The 20,167-nt window shown below is 40.6% G+C and overlaps 1 protein-coding gene across 1 annotated transcript in view; it reads right to left on the bottom strand.

Annotated features, from left to right (window-relative positions):
- The window catches only part of KDM3A (lysine demethylase 3A), a 33,096-nt gene that overhangs the window by 1,075 nt on the left and 11,854 nt on the right, over positions 1–20,167 (bottom strand). Inside the window, exons 10-25 of the mRNA XM_065633175.1 lie at positions 18,675–19,243; positions 17,224–17,425; positions 14,705–14,919; positions 9,743–9,895; positions 9,433–9,528; positions 8,977–9,104; positions 7,312–7,498; positions 6,663–6,832; positions 5,620–5,856; positions 5,053–5,224; positions 4,051–4,141; positions 3,337–3,467; positions 2,448–2,567; positions 2,223–2,362; positions 559–735; positions 342–476 (exon numbers count right to left, since the gene is read on the bottom strand). Of these exons, the coding sequence (XP_065489247.1) occupies positions 342–476; positions 559–735; positions 2,223–2,362; positions 2,448–2,567; positions 3,337–3,467; positions 4,051–4,141; positions 5,053–5,224; positions 5,620–5,856; positions 6,663–6,832; positions 7,312–7,498; positions 8,977–9,104; positions 9,433–9,528; positions 9,743–9,895; positions 14,705–14,919; positions 17,224–17,425; positions 18,675–19,243 (2,923 nt within the window). The remainder of the gene's footprint in view (positions 1–341; positions 477–558; positions 736–2,222; positions 2,363–2,447; positions 2,568–3,336; positions 3,468–4,050; positions 4,142–5,052; positions 5,225–5,619; positions 5,857–6,662; positions 6,833–7,311; positions 7,499–8,976; positions 9,105–9,432; positions 9,529–9,742; positions 9,896–14,704; positions 14,920–17,223; positions 17,426–18,674; positions 19,244–20,167) is intronic.

The raw sequence follows: 20,167 nt of genomic DNA, 5'->3' as shown, positions 1-20,167 counted from the left end.
GAATTGACAGAATCACAGAATGGATGGGGTTGGAAGGGACCCCTAGAGATCATCTGGTCCAACCCACCTGCTAAAGCAGGTTCACCTAGAGTACACCTAGTAGAAATTCCTCTTCCTAGTAGAAATTCTATACCTAGTAGGAATTCCTCAAGATCCAATGCATTAAAGCTGATCTGAACACGAAAGCAACCTGGGTTCTGGACTGCTAAATCTTTACCTTATGGGTTTGGTGAAGGTTGTTTGTTGTTTTTTGGGGACTGTTTTGCTGTTTTGTTTTGGTTTTTGGTTTTTTTTGACAGAGGGAGGAGGGACAGGGTTCATCTAGAGCATCTGTAAATTACCTGCAATTTATCTTCATGGTTCGTATGTGTATGCGACAGATATCTAAATTCCTGAGTGAGCCAGAAGCAATGTTTGACATGCTCTGGGGATACAAAGTCTTCTGCAACTTTAATACAACTGTACAAATTATGAACCTAGAGAGAACAAACAAGAATTAGCCGTGTGCTCAAACGTCTGCCCACGCAGCCAGGCCGCAACAGCATCCCTGGTCCTTGCCTGGTGTGGAGCTCCAGCTGGAATGAAAACTACATCTCCTAGAAACTGTACAATAGCCCAGCCTTGAACTCCATACTCTTGATGAAGGCGTTTTCTTAGCGATCGGTCCAAGTACCAACTCTGATCGTGAATGGGATCGTGATCTACAGGGTTTTCTTGGCCTTGCTCTTCCGCAACCTGAAAAGTCACAAGACAACAGGTATTACAACAGACCGGTCTCACTGGACAGTCGCGATGTACCTCTGGTTCCATACGCACGCCGGCTCCAGTGATTTGCACCGTTAAGAGTTACACAATAAAAGGTCTGGACTCTTATTCAGTCCTTGATTTCCTTGTCAAGGCTTCATTTCCCAGTCCCTCTCGCTTCACAGATGCATTGCAAAGGTGGATATGGGAAATGCAAGCAAGCCCAATTTACAGTAAGAAGAAAAAGAAGGGTTAAGTGACTAACGTGTGTTCACAGCGGGAACCACTGTCATCTATGGGATCATACTCTAACACTACTATAGCCTGTAACTGGCAAAAAACATCCTGAGTGCGGAATTCAGCCCCGAGGCCAGCACAACTCAGTGTGCTCACTGACCAAAACTGAGGATACCAACTCGATTTTCAGCAGAAATAAGGCTGGGAGGCACAACAAGTGCTTCAGAACAGAAATTTGAGGGATGTGGGGAGAGATTTAATGAAAGAAGTTCCAGTATAAATCCAATTTGCTGTGGCAGTCATTTACATCCAGGACCGTAGCCTGAAAACTCTTTTGGGAGGCGATACACAGCCTGGTTCTACTCCAAGACGAGCTGCTGAAACACCTCACTGTGCAGGCAACTGTGCTACAAAAGAGCGAGAAGAGGTGTGAGACACAGGTGTCAAAGCTCAAAATGCCAGCGCTTATCAAAGCCAGTATCGTGTTTTACCAAGATTTGTTCTTTGTTAATACTAAACAAATCCGCTGTAGCCTCGCTAAGCTTCTGCCCAAGACAGTAGCCAGGCTGACAAGGCCAACAGTTGTTCATATCATTCCATTTATTCTTTTAAACATCAACATATTAGCTCTTTCCACTTTTAGAGCACCAAATAAGTTCCAGAATTAAGACTGCCAACAACTCTGGATCATTTGTGGTGAATTTAAATACTGAAACAAGCCCTTTTGGATGTAGTATCACATCTCAAACCTTTAGCTCCCAGGAAAAAAAAATCACCCAAAATACCTCATGTTTTTCCCTTAATTCAAACCTCACAAAAGTATGGGAAAAAAAAAAAAAGGTAGGAAAAGCGAGAGGACAAGGAAGAACTTTATGTGCCATATAGTGCTCTGGCATTTCCCAAGAACATCTCACATGCTTTTAAGAAGGATCTAGTTTAAGATTAAACCGTGGCTTTGCCTACGCGTGAACCAGCTGGTTTTTTGTTCATTACACACCATCACTACTCGTGCTGTAAGAAGTGCAGGCAGAAGCAGCGTGGTTACCTACAGGGTAACTTCAAGCTTCAACTCGCCACCCTCCTCAGATCCTACAAGATTCATGGCACATGACAACTTTTGTCTTGGATACAACTCAAGTACATTTGTTTTCAGAACAACTGGGATAGAAAGGGGAGAAAAGCCCAAGGCTATGTATTTGCAAGCCTACGCAAAGATGAGTTTTTAAGATACAACAGTTTACCTTTTTAAGGAATTCCCTGATCTTCTCTGTGTCTTTAGCAGCGTAAATGTGCCACAGAGCTCCAGGCTTTTCTCGACTTTCAGTAAAACGCTTGATTGTCAATTCATCAGAATCGCCATCTTGTATGGTTTTAAGCACTTCTGTTCAGAGTAAACACAAGCAGTTATACTAAAGGGCCTTCCCTCCATGCACAGAAATAACCCCCTCGGAACACTACGACTTTACCTTCCTCTTGATCAGCCTGCCCCTTGGGGATACCCACATAAACCATGACATTCGCTGCATCAGACACATCTAAATGGAGGTTTGTTGTGCCGTATTTTCTATCCTCCGGTGTTATTAAGCCTGAGGGGAAAAAAAAAAAAGAGTAGAGGTACATTAGTAAGACAAAAAGAAACCTAATGCCCCTTTCAGTAGCACTACCTGAAAAGCCCGGAGAGCTTTTATTGCCATTAGCAATTATTCCAGTACAGCAATACACTTTATATCCACGACCTTGCCCCATCTTGCTTGTGTCTTCCCAACTATTATAGTTCACAGGCTGACACATGGATCTGTATCTATAGCTGGCCTGTACGATATATAACAGTCGTATTTTCTACAGCAGTTTAAACCAAAGCAATCTCCTGAACAGTCACTCCAGAAGGCAGCTGCTGCAGTGGTTACCGGCCACGATCCTGCTTAAAGTTTTAAATGGCTTTTGAGCAACAGCAGATGAACTAGCCCTGGAAAGAACCGCTCAAAAGGAGATTAAAAACTACACGATACAGCCCAAAAAGGAGATGCAACAGAAGTGATACAGCCAGAAGTAATAGCATAACAACAGATACATGTGGCCAGCTATAGGAAAGGGAGTTTGTGTATACAGGTGGTGCAAGTTGATGGGTAGACTGGGAAAAAATATTATTGGCTTGAAACCACCTGGAAAAAAAAACATCTAATAAAATCATATAATGCTCTGGATATCATTAATACCTATAAGTGAGCCAGAATTAGGTTTTCAGATCAACAGGATCAATCAAGTTATCTACAACAGTAAGGATTCATTTAATTGACAGTAAATTTTAATTTGAAAGTGTGGTCAACGTCACCTTTAGAGTGAAAAATTCCTTACCGTACGCATTGTACATCTTGGGGCCCAAATCTGGTCGCACAAAATAGTTGGGAAGTCGAGAGGCAAGGTTGAGCTTGCCGCCTCTCCTAGTGTATTCCGGCAATGGAATATTTTTCATCAAATCATCAAACCTAAAGTAATACAACACAATTTAATGTTAAGAACTGATAAACAAAAAAAAGACTAAAATACACCAAAACAAAAGCTTTCTTCGGTTGAAAAATGGTACTCCTTCCCCCAGGGGGGTTACTGTACACCACAAAAAGGAACAAACAATCAAGACACGGGAATATAGCAGAGAAACAAATTTAACTGCTCCAGAGTAATGCTATTTCCTCATGTAATAACTAATATCAAACAGAGTAAGTCTGAATACTTAAAAAGGTTTTGCCAAAAAAAAAAAAAAAGCTTCTACTGAACTTTAGATTTAAAAATTACTCAGGCTTTTAGGAAGCTTCCAAAGTTTAACCAATCATTAGCAATTTTAAGTACTCACTTTACCTGACAATAAATACAATTAACTACATAAACATTTATCATAAAACTTGTTTAGCATTTCCAGCTGTGTCAGGCATCTCTGAGAAACAACGTGGTTCACATGCGACCAGCTGCTTTGAGGCTGAAGCAGGTGTCGAAACATAGGAGTATTCCTACAGGCCATTATTTTGGGGCTGTCTCACACAAGCGCTAAAGAGTTTCTTTGTAAATTTATACCGAGAAGGCATCATATCTCTGAAGTCTTCTCCTGGAGGCCAGTCTTTAAGCTTCAACACCATTGGCTCTCCTTCTTCTGTTCTCAGGCGACCTGTTGTCAAATAGTAACAAGTCTTGGTTTGTAGTGGTACAATTCAAAATCCAAAGAATCAAGACAAAGAAATCCTGATCTTAGTTTAAAATCATGTTCATTACACAACTGTTCGTGCAGAACCAGACATACAGGTTTGTCTGACACACCGTTGGGTATCACTGCCGTGACAAACGTGTTCTGACAGAAGAGTTCAGAACGGACAAGTCATCTTTGCCAGCTCGCCTGCAATTTATCTCTAGCAACTGTTTGGTGTTTGAGGCTGATAATAAAGCCAAATCTTTTCAAAGATCAAGTGGCAGAAAAGTCTAAGTGAGCTTTCCAGCCCCAAGTGCTAAATTCCATAAGTTTACATCACACAAACAGATGAAGTAGAACCCCAGATGCCACGGCAAATATTAATTCGCCTGAAAAAAGTTTGTACCTAGAAGTGAACACAATGCCAAACCTCATGCTCACCTCCTCAAAACACGCTTTTTATACAGAATAACTTCGGTTCCTTTGGCACAAAAGGCACCTGCAAGTTAAATCTGCAAAATCCAACTATCTTGTGAGCACAAACCCGACAGATGCTCTTTTATGTTTCATTCAACTGGGCAGAAAAACTGAGAGATGAACCTACTTGGTAGGGAGATCCCAAACTTTCTCAGAATGTTTCCCCAAAAGACTAATGCCAGCCAAACATACTCCTGAAGGAGAATCCTCCACAGAACTGACAATTTCTATCTATTCCACCATCCCATAATCACGCATGGTGAGAGCACATTGCAGACACACTGTCCAGGATGAAGAGGGACCCTGGAACATCTTTTACACTGCTTGAGGCTGCTTAACAATGGCAAATTTGTGCTGGGGCAGGAGTATTTCTGCTGAATATTTTACCTCTTGGAAGAAAAATTCACACTACTTACTTGAAATATCTTCAAATCCATCCCAGAAATCCCCTACAGTAGCGCCAGTGATGATTTCATTGGTCCTGCAGTTAACCAGATCTACTTCCTGCTGGCCAAATTCCTTCCTAAAGGACTCTGGTCTCCAAAGGTCTGCATTTAATTTGTGATGCACTCCTGACACCATTACAGGCTACGAAGAAGAAGAATATATTCTGAAGAAGTATTACACACCAAAAATTCTAATTCCAAACTGAACGGGGCAATGCATAAAATGTACTGAACATTTGAACACAGGCACTTTGCAAACGTTCTGTTTCCCAAAATAAATGCACAGGCTGCCTCACCAGAATCATGCCGTGCATTTGATCGTTCTTTATTTCAAGCTACGAGGCAGCTTTTTATACAGAGCTGTAAGTTCAGCAGCAGGGTTAGAAACCGGTTTCAAATAGTAAAATATAGATCCCTTTATCCAAGGATCTAATGGTGTTCACGCAGTATATTTTCTGAAGGTTTAGCATTGCTTATCACTGCACTAAGGGTAAAGCACGTGATCTGAAAATGGAAAAAGCAGAAAAACTTCAATACCTGTCCCTGCTTCCAGCACTCCCTGAAGACGTTCCAATTACTTTCATTGTTGGGATCTTGAAGACACAGCAAGCGGTTGTCGCACAACCAGTAGTGAGGCGTATCAAAGCCCATTATCGTGGGCTTTATAGTCAGTCCTTGAGGTTTCTTAGGCAAGTCTGTAATGGTTCTATTTTGCACCAGGGAAGCAAAAATGTCATCAAGGATTTTGGGTGTACTCTTGAGTCCATTGTCTGTCTGATTTTTTTTTAAAAAAAAGAGAAAGAAGAGCAAAAAAATAAGTTGGGGAACTTTTCTGTTGCCTTATGATGCAGATCCTAAAGAAGGTATTTCCCACTTTCAAAATTTTTCACTTGAGCTCACAGCCACACAGAGAAACAAAACTCTGCAGAACTTCGCTGTCTAGAAATTCAATGTCACTAAATGCCAGTGCCACTTCTGACACTTTGTCTACAGCATTCTGGCATCAGAAGTTCTGCTCTGATTAACATTTCAGCAACACAGTCTATTCCCTAAACACATGAAATACAGCACAGAACAGGACTTCATATCTAAGAACAGAAACGCAGTTACATCAAGAAGCTCTCAAGGCCAATATTTTACCCCATCGTTTTGAAGTCATATCTGTAAGAGCAAAGAAAGGCTGGGAACATTTGAAGTGAGCCAGTCTGCAAACCAGGTGTGAGGAGGACAGTCACCCACCACAGAACCTTTTTTTGTTGTATCTGTAAGTTCCTTGATGCTTCTTTTTTTGAGTCTAATGGACACGCCAATCAATGCACTTGCCAGACAGTAAATTCATCTGCTTTATCGGTTGGTTCCCAACCCCTCACCAGGTCAGACATACTGATAGTACCACTGAGCTTCTGCTCTAGAAAGCGCTAACTGGGACACTGCAACACCGACACTGAATTGGGCCCTTTTTCCCAAAGACAGAATTTTACCTACTGTGACAAGTGTCTGTGGTAGTTGTTCACAGGTTTAGAACAGTAGTCTAAAGCCTGGTGTCAACTCAAACCTGTAAACCAAAATTTTTCATATACCTTTCCTCCCGAAGAGTTCAACAGATTCCGCAAGAACCCCGTGTTATTGTTGCTCACAGGTGTTAATATTGCACTGTTGAATGTCTGCAGGGCCGCAGCAGGTTTAGCTAAACTAGGCAGTGTCTGAAGAGGTTTGTTTTCATTCTTCGAAACAGGTATGAGGAGTTTCTCTGAAATGAAAAAAAGAACAGAACACATCTGAGAATGACGCAAGGATTAATCCTCTGAACTATGAGAAGTACATGCTTTGGATTTTTATAACAAGACGACACTCCTGTTTGCATACATGTATCTATGTACATACATATATCCTCTCTATATACACAGATGAAATATTCCTTTCACTTAACTTTCTTCAATACTCCAAAGTTTTTAAAATCACATATTCTAAAGTAAATACATTCTCAAATGGAATTTTCAAGAATACTTATATCAATGGGATGTTAATCCAGTTTTCAAAAAAGAACATGCTAACCTGACAGGTTTTACTCCAAGTCATTGCCAGGGACCTGTTCTGCAATACAGGCACTGAACACCCATCCCAGCAGGCAGATCCTATCATTCTCAACACAAAATATTGCTGGCTCTGGTCTATATTCTTCTGACAAACAGCCACAAAGGGTTTATTCTTCACTGGTTCTGCACATACCTTTGTTTTCTTTATTCACGTTTCCACTCATTAGATTTGATAACCAACTTAATGAAGGAGAAGTATTTACTACAGCAGTTTGTTTACTTCCAATTGCTGACTTCAGAGGAGAGTCGTGTGTAGTGACTTGTGGGCTCACGACAAAACTGTTGTGTTGAAGGCTGGTCCTCTCGCCAGGTACTAAGTTCTGAAAAAACAAAGTGAGAACTTGTTTAGACACAAACACTTTAATCAAGAAGAGGGAGCAAGCTCTTCCGATTTAATTATTTTACCCAAAAATGGTTTGGCCCTTCAAAAATTATCTGATCTCCACAAGAGGTCAGCATCACATCTCAGTGTCGGCCAGAGATGATGATCCGGCAGGATTTGGGATCTCCCACCTTTAAGAGTAGGCGATGGAGTCCATCACCCCTCGGACAAGCCAAGTTTCCAGGTGCATTTTCTGGGACTGTTTTGGGAACCAAAAGCAGTTTTCATACCCTGTTTCCCCGAAAATAAGTCAGGGTCTTATATCAATTTTTGCTCCAAAACATGCTTACTTTTTTACATTTATAGCTGCCTGGATACTATTTGACTTTTCCTTATGAACTGTAACTAGGGCTTATTTTTGGAGTAGGGCTTACATTTTGAGCATCCTCAAAAATCCTGAAAAATCATGCTGGGGCTTATTTTCGGGGTAGGTCTTATTTTTGGGGAAACTGTCGCAATTCCAGTGATAGCTGATGTGCAGCCCAGGGCTAAGCTGGAGGTCTGGTTCAGTAGACTAGAACACCTGCCAGGTCTAAACCACTTGCCTATGAGTGCAGCACTGGCCTGGCCAGCGCAATCCAAGACCAGGACTCTTGTACATCTCCTGTGCAGCTGATTTATCTATTCGTTTGGAGGTTCTAGGTAACAGATTCTTCTATTGATTACCAGCACCAAAGTCAAGTCCAGTCTGCTTCTTACACTTATGATAACACATTTATTTGCAAAATAAGTTTAGGCATAAGGATATCACAAAATCAAAATTACTTAATTCAGCTGGTTTCTTGCCAGATGCTGCAAAACTAAGCCATTAATTTATCCTCTATTTTAAAAAGCAAAAAACCACTACTTCCATTTACAGACAAATATATGGTGGTTTGGTTTTTAGTATGAATATTAAACTTTCTACTAGGATTCTCAGAGAAATGAGCGCTTCTCCATACTGCTCTAGCCCTCAATTTTATCCATGTTTAGATCTTTTATGAATTCCAGTGCTTTTAGTGCTCTTCCACCCTACTCATTCTTTTAGATGCTGCACGTATTATATCTCTAGGACCCAAGAGAGCCTACAATTTGCAACCATTCCCACTAGTCTGTTCTTAAGACTCTTCTCTTAAGAGTTCTCTTAATCTAGTCTTATTTTTATTCTAAAAAATCCTCACTGAGTATTTTTCAGGGATAGGTCACTTACTGACACATCAGCCTGCCAAAGGGACACAACGCGATTTTCCCCAAAACTTAAAAAAGAACAGAAAGACGAATACTGAACACAAATTTTGAACAAAAACCTACATGGTGGGATTATCAGTGGTGAACAGGATCAGCAAACCTCCAGAATCAGTTACCGGTAGCTTCAAATATGGGTAGTAGACTGAGCCAAACCTATACTACACAATGTGAGAGAGAGAGTAGAAATACCTGTTTTGAATCCTCCTTCAGAGTTGGCTTTGATAGTGCCTTGAACTGCTTATTTGCACAAGGACAATTTGCCTTTATTCCCCATTTTGTTCTTATGGAGTGAACAATATCACCAACATCATAGAGAGCTGAAGGAAAAGAGTCATTAGTGAGCTCAGGTATAATTAGAACATCCAGCATTCAATAAGACTTATGGAAATTGTGTATGCTATGCAGGTAAACAATAGCACACAAACACAGTTCAGCATTAAACAGGAAGTTTTTCTATTTCTTTGTAAATATCAAATATAATAAAATAGTACTAAGTACATAGGCTGTTCCAGTCTTTGGAAAATAAATACTAAACTTCTACTAACTTTATTACTAAAAAAACACCCCTCAATACAATGTCAACAACATACAAAAGACAGCAAAAGCCTACAGCCTTTTTTCATCCCAAGTAAATATGTAAAATACCTTTTCCGGGAATTATTTGCGTAGGCATTAGATTCTCTGGTTCGTGTTCCTGCCCCTTCACACATTTAAACCAGGAGAAAGTATCCGAGTCATCATCTGTAAACCAAAACCATTTAGTTGTTTTATTAAGGCATCTTTCATCCTCCTCTGGAAAGCTACATATTTTACATATCTACAACATGGGGGTTTTTTTTCTGTTGGGAAGGCTTATTGTCTTGTTGTGTAAGGTTGTTCTTGACTTCCAAGCTCAAAATACAGGTTTTCTTTCCCCTTTCCCCGCTTTGTTTAAAGTAGCAATATGAATTCTCACCTTCACGTGAGCTTTTTTTCCTCATCCTATAACAATCCACACAGACGCCAAAGCCACACTTGGAGCAGACCCAGTGGAGGTTGAAGATCGTGGTGTCACAGACATCACACATCTCTCGAACCCCACGAACCGCTCGCTTCCAGGCTACCTGTCCTGTGGGAATTGACAGAGCAGACAAAGGGTTATTTTAAACAAGATATTTTCACGTTAAATATAGCTACATTAAACCACTTCAGTGATAATTTAGTGACATTTAAATGCCTCTCTGCAAACACGCGTAGCACAGGGACTAAACCGGAGAAGTTGGAGATGCGTGCGCACCTGCAGGGATATGATCTTAGCAGCATCACTGAGAGGTGGTGGGGTGGCTGCTGTGACCGGAGCGTCAGGATGGAAGGACACAAGGTCTTTCAGAAAGACAGGCAGGGGAAATGAGAGGGGTGTCTGTGTCAATGACCTGCTGGAGTGCACAGAGCTCCACCTGGGATGGCTGAGGAGCTGATCAAGAGCTTACGAGTCAGGAGTAAAGGGAGGGCAAGGACAGGTGACATTATAGCAGGGTTCTGCTACAAGCCACCTGACCAGGAAGACCAAGCTGATGAGGCCCTCTATAGACAGGTGGGAGCAGCCTCACATTCACAAGCTCTGGTCCTTGTGGGGGACTCCGATATCTGTTGGAGGAACAACACAGCAGAGTAGAAGCAAACCAGGAGGTTCCTGGAATGTGTTAACTTCCTTCTGCAAGCGATGCAAGAGCCAACGAGGAGAGGTGCTATGATGGGCCTTGTTCTCACCAACAAGGAGGGGCTGGTGAGGAATGTGAAGCTCAAGGGCAGCCTTGGCCACGGTGACCGTGAAATGGTGGAGCTCACTACCCTTAGGGGAGCGAGGAGGGCGCACAGCAAACTCACTACCCTGGACTTTGGCCTCTTGAGGGATCTGCTTGGCTGAGTACCATGGGATAAAGGCCTGGAGGGAAGAGTGGCCCAAGAAAGCTGGTTAATATTCAAGGATCACCTTCTCTAAGCTCAGGAGTGATGTATCCCAAAGACGAACTGAGGCCTGAATGGATGAACAAGGAACTCTTAGACAAACTCAGACACAAAACAGAAGCCTATATAGGCTGGAAGCAAGGACAGGTAGTTTGGGAGGAAATACAGAGAAATTGTCCAAGCAGCCAGGGATCAGGTTAGGAAAGCTAAGGCCCTGACAGAATTAAATTTGGTCAGGAATCTCAAGGAAAACAAGAAAAGCTTTCCTTCCAAAAAAGGAAAACTAGAGAAAATATGGGCCCTTTCCAGAAAGAAACAGGAGACCTGGTTACCCAGGATATGGAGAAGGCTGGGTACTCAATGACTTTTTTGCCTCAGTCTTCACCACCAAGTGCTCTGGCCATGCCACCCAAGTCACAGAAGGCACAGGCAGGGACTGGGAGAATGAAGAACTGCCCACAGTAGGGGAAGATCAGATTTGAGACCATCTGAGGAACCTGAAGGTGCACAACTCCATAGGACCTGATGAGATGCATCCACAGGTCCTGAGGGAACTGGTGGATGGAGTTTCTAAGCCACTATCCATCATATTTGAGAAGTCGTGGCAGCCTGGTAAAGTTCCCAGTGAAAAGAAGAAACATAAACCCCATTTTTAAAAAGGGAAAAAAAAGGAAGATCTAGGGAACTATAGGCCAGTCAATCTCACCTCTGTCCCTGGCAAGATCATGGAGCAGATCTTCCCAGAAACTATATGAAAGCACATGGAAAATAAGGAGGTGATTGGTGATGGTGAACATGGCTTCACTAAGGGCAAATCATGCCTGACAAATGTGGTGGCCAACCTGGTGTTACACCAGGGTTGCAGTGTCAGTGGATAAGGGAAGAGCAACTGACATCATCTACCTGGACTTGTGCAAAGCATGTGACGCTGTCCAGCACGACATCCTTGTCTCTGAATTGGAGATACTTGGGTTTGACAGACGGACTGGTCAGTGGACAAGGAATTGGCTGGATGGTCACACTCAAAGTGTTGCGGGCAATGGCTCGATAGCCAAGTGGAGACCAACACCAACTGGCATTCCTCAGAGTCAGTACTGGGACCAGTGCTGTTTAACATCTTTCTATGATTCTGTAAGACTTAGACTTTGTTTTGTATTTAAACTCCACAACAAAGCCTTGGCTGTTACAGATTCAGAAAAGCAGGTCCAGAAAGGAGTCTAAGCAATCAAGACTGCTTTTGCTTTCTCCTGTGCAGCACCAACTACACCCCTTACTCCTGACATGTTTGCCCAAGTTAATATGCACATTGCTGACATTTGCCTCTGTAGAAATTCCACAGCTACCCTAGAGAAAAAAAAAAAGTTACTACTAGCAAGCTACGCTTAATTTCTAGCTTGCCCAAATCAGTTTGTCCTTGTCGTCTATCTAATAGCATAGTGCGCAAGTAGTTCTTTACCTTCTAGTAGGTTTTCTGTATGTTTATAGGTGTGTATAGAATAGTCAGCTTTTCTTCTCTGAAGAACTGACCATTGCTGTTCAGGTTTCTTATATACCCATCATATTCCACCTTCCTCACCCCATGTCACTTGTTCAGTTCACTCAAAACATCCCAAACATTGACAATATCTTCCAAAAAATTACAAGCCCTTCCAGGGCCATATTATATACAGAGTATTTTAGCCTGATCTTCATTTCATTATGTTGCCAGCTAGAAAACTAGACTAGACAAAAAGCACACATCTGCCTCCTTCTGCGCTTGTAACTTCTCTGAAGTTTTTCTGCCCACAGTGCTTCTTATTTTTAAAAGCAAGTTATGAGAGACCACGTCCTAACATATGCTAAAAAAACCACACCAGGATCCAAGACATCTGTTGTTTTTCTTCTGTATAATGCCCATTAACTATGTATGGAACAAAACTAGAACACTGTGGCACAATTTGTTCCTAAGTCAGAGGTAAAATTGTTTGACTACTTGCTGTAAAATCTTCCCAAGAGACAGAGGTCTAAATAGCACCTTCTCTGCCTTTTAAAAACTTGCACTATATTTACCATTTTCTAGGTCAATCTTTCAAGTTCCCCAAAAGAGAATGAAGATTTTTTTGTTGTTGTTATCTGTTGTATGGCATTTAATATTTCAGTTTTCCAATTTTGTGTCTCTCCTCTTCCTGCTCTTTGTTTCCTCTCCGTAGCCTGACTCTGTCTCCTTTTCATAATTGGTGACTGAGGAGCAATGTGACCTAAAAAGCTGTTCTTTCTACACTAGTCAATCTTTTACTACACGGGGATAATTCCACTTGTGCCTTTCTATTTATTCTTCCAGAAAATCTCACAAATAATTTTGTTCCTCACACTTGTCACGTGGCTCTACCTGCCAGAGTCCAGTAATTCACTGGTAAAAGAGAGAAGTGCTGACCCTGAGACATACTGTGGAGTCCAAAAAAATTCAAACATAAATGATCCCCTAAAAACAGTACTTGAACAAAATATTTTGACATTTTGGAAAAGGTCAATTTGTCTGAGTCAGAATTTATATGGAAAGGTATCATTTTAACTGAACTCTGCCAAGAAAACTTTACCATAACTTTAAATAAGGGTGACAAGAGAATCTACCTTTTTCCTGTGCCAACTGAGTGAGCACTCCTTCACTAAACTGTTCAAAGAAGAATGAGTATCTAGACTGTAAATTACTTTTTTCTTATCCAGGGCATTAAAATATCCTTAATTTTAATGAAATTGAGTTCCCTTACTCTCACCAGCTAGGGCAATAAACAATCAAAGAGGAATTAAGTGACATTTTGCTCCTTTCAAACCAACTCCAGAAGTCACATGTGTCTTTCTTGAAGCAGAGGACGTTTCTGGTAGGTATGCTAACAGACACATCCTCTGCCATTAGAAACACCACATCTCCCCCTTCATTTCACAAATTCCACCCAAAATTTCATCCTTCTGAAGGTGTTTTGGTATTCCAGTCTGCACCTCTCACTCTGGCTATTGATACTTTGGCTCTACATGCCTGAATACATTCCACTTCAAGCAAAAAGCAGAGCTCACAGATTCAAGTAGTCCAGGGTAAGACTTCACAGCAAGCACTTCCAAAATATCAAGTCTTTCCCTCCCCTTTTGAAAGGTATTCAAGCCTGCTCAGTTTTTTTTTCTTCTATTAAAACCTTGGAGTGACTGGTAAACTGATACAATCCATTGATAACATCAATACTACCCAAATGCAGAAGACATTGGCTAGACGGTCTTCTAAACTGTATTGCATCTCTGTCATATAATCCAAAAAACAAATACTGTTTTAAGAGTCATTCCACCCTGAGAAGCAATTATGCAAGATCACAACCTTCTTTATTGGTCTGCTCATGTTTGCTACAGAAAGGTTTTGATGTGGCCAAAAACCTGTGTCTGAGGTTGCAAGGTCTGTGGTGTCTTCACTGAGTATGCTCTACAGTCACCCCATCAATAGCACCTGTACGTAAAATCACCTGAAACACTCTTACTAGAACCTTCTAGGTGGAGGAAAAAGATTTCTTTACTGACTTGACAAGCAGCATTAGGTCCATTATGCAAGATCAAATAGGACCAAAGCAATCTAACAGAATCTGTGCAGTCAAAATGAAAGCTTTATTTCATTTACATGCTAAGAATAGATTGTCAGCTGCCTGCTGTTTTATTTGTTTTCTTTACACTTTGTTTCATAACAGAATTACATTGTCTGCAATAGGAAAAGTAATTGAAAACCTGAGAAAAGTCTTCCGACACAAAGAAGAGTAGAATTAGTCTCCCCCACCTGCGAGCAGAGTTGTTGACACTACTTCACACTAGACCTTAACCATCACCTCCCTTGGAAACACTGAATTCTTATACAAGATTTCCAAATGCTTGCAATACATTTTCACACAGGTCAGAAGCTTGAAGTTTCACATAGAGCTATTAAAATACAGATTATTTTAATACAAATTGGTCTTACTGTGTGGTTCAATTGTTGACATGACTTCCTTTTCAGATATCACTAGCTGACAGAAGTGGTCTCCAATGTTGGCCAGGATATACTTGGCTGTGTCGAGATCCAGACCCACAACATTTTTTGCTAAAGGCAGCCACAAGCTAATAGCCTCAGGGTCATACTTATTTGGAGTCAAGAAACCTTCCTCACGCAGTATTCCATGCTTATTGAACTGCAACCTGTGGAAAGAGGAAGAAAAGGAGAAAAATTCCTTATCTCAAATGTTTTATTAGTTTACATTCATCCCAATGAGTCAATGCCTGAACTGTAAACATGTATACTGTATGTCAATGAGTTTAACTCTCAATAGTTACAGATAAACATACTGATGGTTAGCTGTAAGCATGCTTAATGTACTACTTGTTAAAAAAAGACTCAAAACATTGTTTTCTTTGTAATAAGGTAGTTTTCCTAGCAAGTTTGGTTTTGTTTGTTTGTTTGTTTTCCTACGCAAAACCAAATCAGGTAAACATAATTTTTAAAATGCATTGGCGTTGAGGATCACATCTAGGGCAGGTAACAATAAGAATTTCACCTAGAGCTATGTACACCTCACAAGAGAAGTTAGACTACCATAAATACAGAATACATTTCAGTAACAATTAATTTGGAAGTAGCTGTCAAAAAAATATCAAGCAAAATTTGAGTAAGATATATTATTGAGTGATTCTGAGTAGCTGGAAAAAATGAGATCTGTATTATTAATAGTTTATTAAATAAGAAATATCAAGAGTTCTGCTCCTGTTTACAGGAACCTTTTTACTAAATGCTGCAGAGGGAAGTTGACTCCTAATGGCAACATGTGCTCACTACAGTGTTAAGTGTGGCAAAACAACATGTGCTGGCAACTGTATCAGACAAATGCCATCTTCGGGCTTTGCAGACTTTGCATTCAATAGAGACAGTTCCATCAGCCTCAAGTTCTAAACTGAAGGATTCAAGCGCTTTGAACTCTACTGCAAGTCTGGATTTTTACCCTGAAAAGATGAATTAGCACAGTCTGTTGTTACTCTGGTCTCACATTTTTGAATGTTTCAGTTGATGCCTGGTTATTCCAGGATTTACTATAGTAAACTCCCTAATCTGAGCTTAAATAGTTTATTAGTAACATTTTTTTAAACCTTTAGCTAGAAAACCTGCAAGGGAGGGGTGGAGGTGTTGCAACAGAAGAATAAGCATCAAGCAACAAATGAAAGAGTGGAAGAGTATTGTTTTTTCACAATCTTTGTAACCTTTCTGCTTTCAGTTCTCTCTTCACCAGGTCTATAGGGTTTTTTTACTCTACCTAGAGGCTCAAACAGAAGTCATTCCTCCGAAAATCAAAAGGAAAACTGAGATTAAGTAAGCTTCTCATCTCCCTTGTGATAACTAGCATTTTTGCTTTTCCTCTCCAATATCAACAAGCGTTACCTTCTTCCCATAAAACATAGTTCATCCTGCAAAGCTTAAATGGGGTGTGGGGGTCGAAACAAAAAGCAGCATGAATAACATCTGAACATCAGATCAAATAGTTCATGGAAAACATTTACACAACTTGAAAACAAAGGAAATGGCATGTTAAAAACCAGCCAGACACTGCAGTTTGACAACATCCACCCTAGCCTCACAGATAGGCTTCAAGTAACAGTTTAACACTTTTTCAAAGGGTTCCCCATGGTGTCATAAGAGCTAAAGAGATAAAACATTAAAAGACCTTGAATTGTGCTACTCAAGAATCAGGCTCTGGGGGCTGTGGGTGGGGTACGATGGATCTAAAGCTGCAGATCAGGTTTGGAAACAACCACCACATCAGAGTCACCAGGTTTCCCCAAAAGTTGCCTTGCTGACCCTCCCCATCTGCCCTCCCGAAACCCAGCGAGTGGACTGATTAAATGTTTCTTATGGGCAGCTTAAAGAAATTGCACAAACTCTTAAGTGTAAAGTGTAAAAAAGAATGGAGGAACACAATGCAAATTATTTCACCCATCTCTATCTCAAGACTCCAGCTAAAAGTTCTTGGCCACTTACTGCAACTCCACTGCAGCTGTGGATGTACATCTAACATTTCAGGCGTCCAACTAAGCTCTGGGAGACACGCACAGAATCCACCCTCTCACTTTTATTTCCAGTACTACTGAGCTGTAGCACTCAAACTAAACTCATGTTATACCACTGGCACTCAGCCCAGAATAACAAAATAAAGAGCTCAAAGTCCTGCCAAAATATTTTCTACTCAAATGAAGCAGTTAAATTTCTAAAGGCTGAAAAAACCCCAAGAAAATTAGTTAGGTATATTAGCCTTATAGCTTAACATTAAGTCTCTACTTCTAAACACTGCTGGATGTCGGTGTGTAAATTAAACCACTTTGACCAAATAACGGGTCCATATTATAGCTCACAGTGAACACTCAACAGCCTCCAATTCCAAAGAGGAAAAAAGGTCCTATGTCCAACTCAGGCATGGGGCATGTTATTCACATTTAAAGAACATCAAGGTCTCTTACCTTCTAAAGTGAAAGAATCGACAAAATACAGTGGAGTCTCTTTGCTCTTTGTTCTTCCGATAACTGTCCAAACGGCATTCCCTGCATTTATGCAAGTGAGGCGCGATATTATTGCAGGAACCATCCTGAACAAATGCTTCTCCACTTTGCTGCAGCTTCTTCACTTTAGAAGCGTCTGCTAAAATTGACTTGCGAACAATTACTGCAGGGAAGAATAGCACAGATTAGACAAGCTTCAGTTTCCCATATAACAGTGCAAGCAACTGTATTTTAGTGAGAGATCCATGTCAACTTTTCTTATAAGTTTCACATGACACTGAAACAAAGTTCTGCTAAGACATTTACAGCTGGCAGAAACCTCTTTTCAGGTCAGCAGAAACTTTCTCAAGCTATAGTTCCACTGGAGCCATAGTCTATGGACACAAGTTTAACTGTTCCTTTCTCTCCTCCACAGAGGAATATTTTCCAAGAGCGTCTGCTTTTAATGAAAGCTCTTCAGCCATCAGGGCTGGGGTATCTGAACACTGAGTAGACTGGGGCATTAAGAAATCATATTTCACAATTAATGAAGACAGAAGTACAACCTGTCCACTTCTCACTCCAGTTTTCACCCTTCATGATGCAACGGCTTTCAGCATTGTACTAGAACAGATGCCAAACGTCTCTCTTCTTCCCACACTGCGGGCAAGGACTAGCGGGGCACCCAGCGACTGCTTGGCTGGCTGTGTACCCTTATTAATTATGTTAATTATGGAATACCACATGGTAATCCAAGACCAAGCAACGTGAGATTGGAAAGAAAGAAGAGACGAGTGTGTAGGGAGATTCCCAGAACCCTGAATGATCAGCTATACCACCTAATGCACAGCACAATCCATGACATCAGGAGCCCAGCTCCTTACACAGCTACAGCCTTTCCTGCCACCTGGAAAACTTCAAGAGCTCACCAGGTAAAACTGGGTCACAGAAAACATAGAAACAAGGTGGGTTGTTCTGGGGTTGGGTTGGTTTTTTTGTTTGTTTTGTTTTCAGAACAGCTATTAAACAAAAGCCCCCTTGACAAAGTGTTGTTGAGAACAACTTCCATCTCTCATCACACTTACAAAATTTAGAACCACTGTGAAAAAGAAAAAAGCAGCTGTCTCATTATGCCATCAGCACTTGCATTCCAAACAGAACCTTGTTTTTGTAACTCATTTTGCCATTCTGTTCTTGCGTACATTTGGTAATAACTTATTTATAGAAATTAATGATTAGTCCTTTTCCTTTATCAGGAAAGGATGTTTTACTCAAGTTTATCCTTGTAACAGAACCCACAAATTACTCAAATTCCAGCTCACTCACACAATTTAAATTACTAATTTCACATATGTTACAAAGGACCCACTTGAACGGAGTTACACAGAAATTACAAGGACTTTCAGATGACAGGAAGTTTTAAAAATACTTACTATTATCCTGGACCTTGGCACTTCCAGTCCAAAAGCTTTCATTTTCATTTCTGTCATAAAGAACCTCATTTGAATTTCTTCTAATAAAAAATTCCATGTCCATAAGTTCATCAGTCTTTTTTCCTTTGTGGCTCTTCTGGCTATTGCAATTGCTTTGTGATTTAACTCCAGGCTCAGTAAAAGGGAGAAGATGAGCATCCGAGGTCGAGGGTCTACAATCTAAAGTCCGCTGCAGTTCAAGAGTGCTACTGACTCTGGGTATTGCTATGGAAGAGTTAAGGTGTTGCAACTGTTTTACAGAAATACACTCTTTTGGAAAGTTTGTTGTGGGCTTCAGATGTTCATTTGTATTTTTCAGGTTGGTTCCTTTTTCATTAACTGAATTATTCAAAGATGGAGATCTTGAGGTTGTCAAAGAGGTATATTTACCATTTTGATCGTTGAGATTTTGCATTTGTTCTTTAGATATAAACCCCACTTTAGGAAAGGCTGTCAGATTTTCCTTCAATGGATTAATTCCAGTATTAAGACAAAAAGGATGAGTTTCCGGTAAGCTTCGTCTACATGTGCTGAAACACACAACATGCAATAATTAGACAAAGGTGTCAAAATAATCAGGGCATCAGCTGCTTAATCTAGTCACGTTTCAAGCTTGAAATAAGATATTTAACCATGTACTTTGAATTCTGATATTCTGAGATTCTAAATTTTGTGTGAGGTTAAATAGGTTTGTGGTTTTGAGGGGCTTTTTTGTTTAGGCTTTTTGGAGGTTTTCTGTGGGGGTTTTTTGGCTTTGTGGTGTGGTGGTTTTTTCTTTCTTTTTAAGAGTTGGACAGAATGATAAAGCTGTACACACACATAGGCAAATACAGGTACTGCAGCCACTCCACTACCTTCTCTCACAATTGAACAGCTACTGTCTCATTTTCTCCATGCAACAGCTGTATAACCAAATGCTTTTCATTTCCGTGTCTGCGTGAGAAGATTTGAATACTCAGGGAACTTCTGGCTGGCACTACAAGTTTATATTTGAGACAGAAAAACTGCTCCCACACAAAAAGCTCAAATGAAAACAAAAAAAAAAAAATCAAATTTCTGCATTTATCTTGTGAGATATATACACAAAATTAAGTAGGAAAAAATCCTGTACCACTTCTTTTGAAGCTAATACACAAAATTTGAGTTTTCCTGTCACACTATTTCTACCATTATGCTCATTTCTGTGATAGAATTGGGGTAATAAAGAAGTTTAAAGCCACTGGTGTTCAGCAGAAATAGAATTGAGGACCTGTACTTGATTTGCAAGAAGTTGATGTACAGGACACCTGCTTGGATGTGTGCTGTTTTTCCTGGGGATAGGGGAGGAATGCCTTTGCCAAAAACCAGGCACCACACCTATGTATAATCCATCAGTTTACATACGGGTACAATGAAGCAGTAACATTGGTTTGTGACACTGAAGGGCAACTACCTCAAAGAAAAATATGACATAA

Source organism: Caloenas nicobarica, chromosome 4 (genome assembly GCF_036013445.1).
Source record: "Caloenas nicobarica isolate bCalNic1 chromosome 4, bCalNic1.hap1, whole genome shotgun sequence".
Taxonomy (NCBI): Eukaryota; Metazoa; Chordata; class Aves; order Columbiformes; family Columbidae; genus Caloenas; species Caloenas nicobarica.
This window is presented reverse-complemented; position numbering and strand designations above follow the sequence as displayed.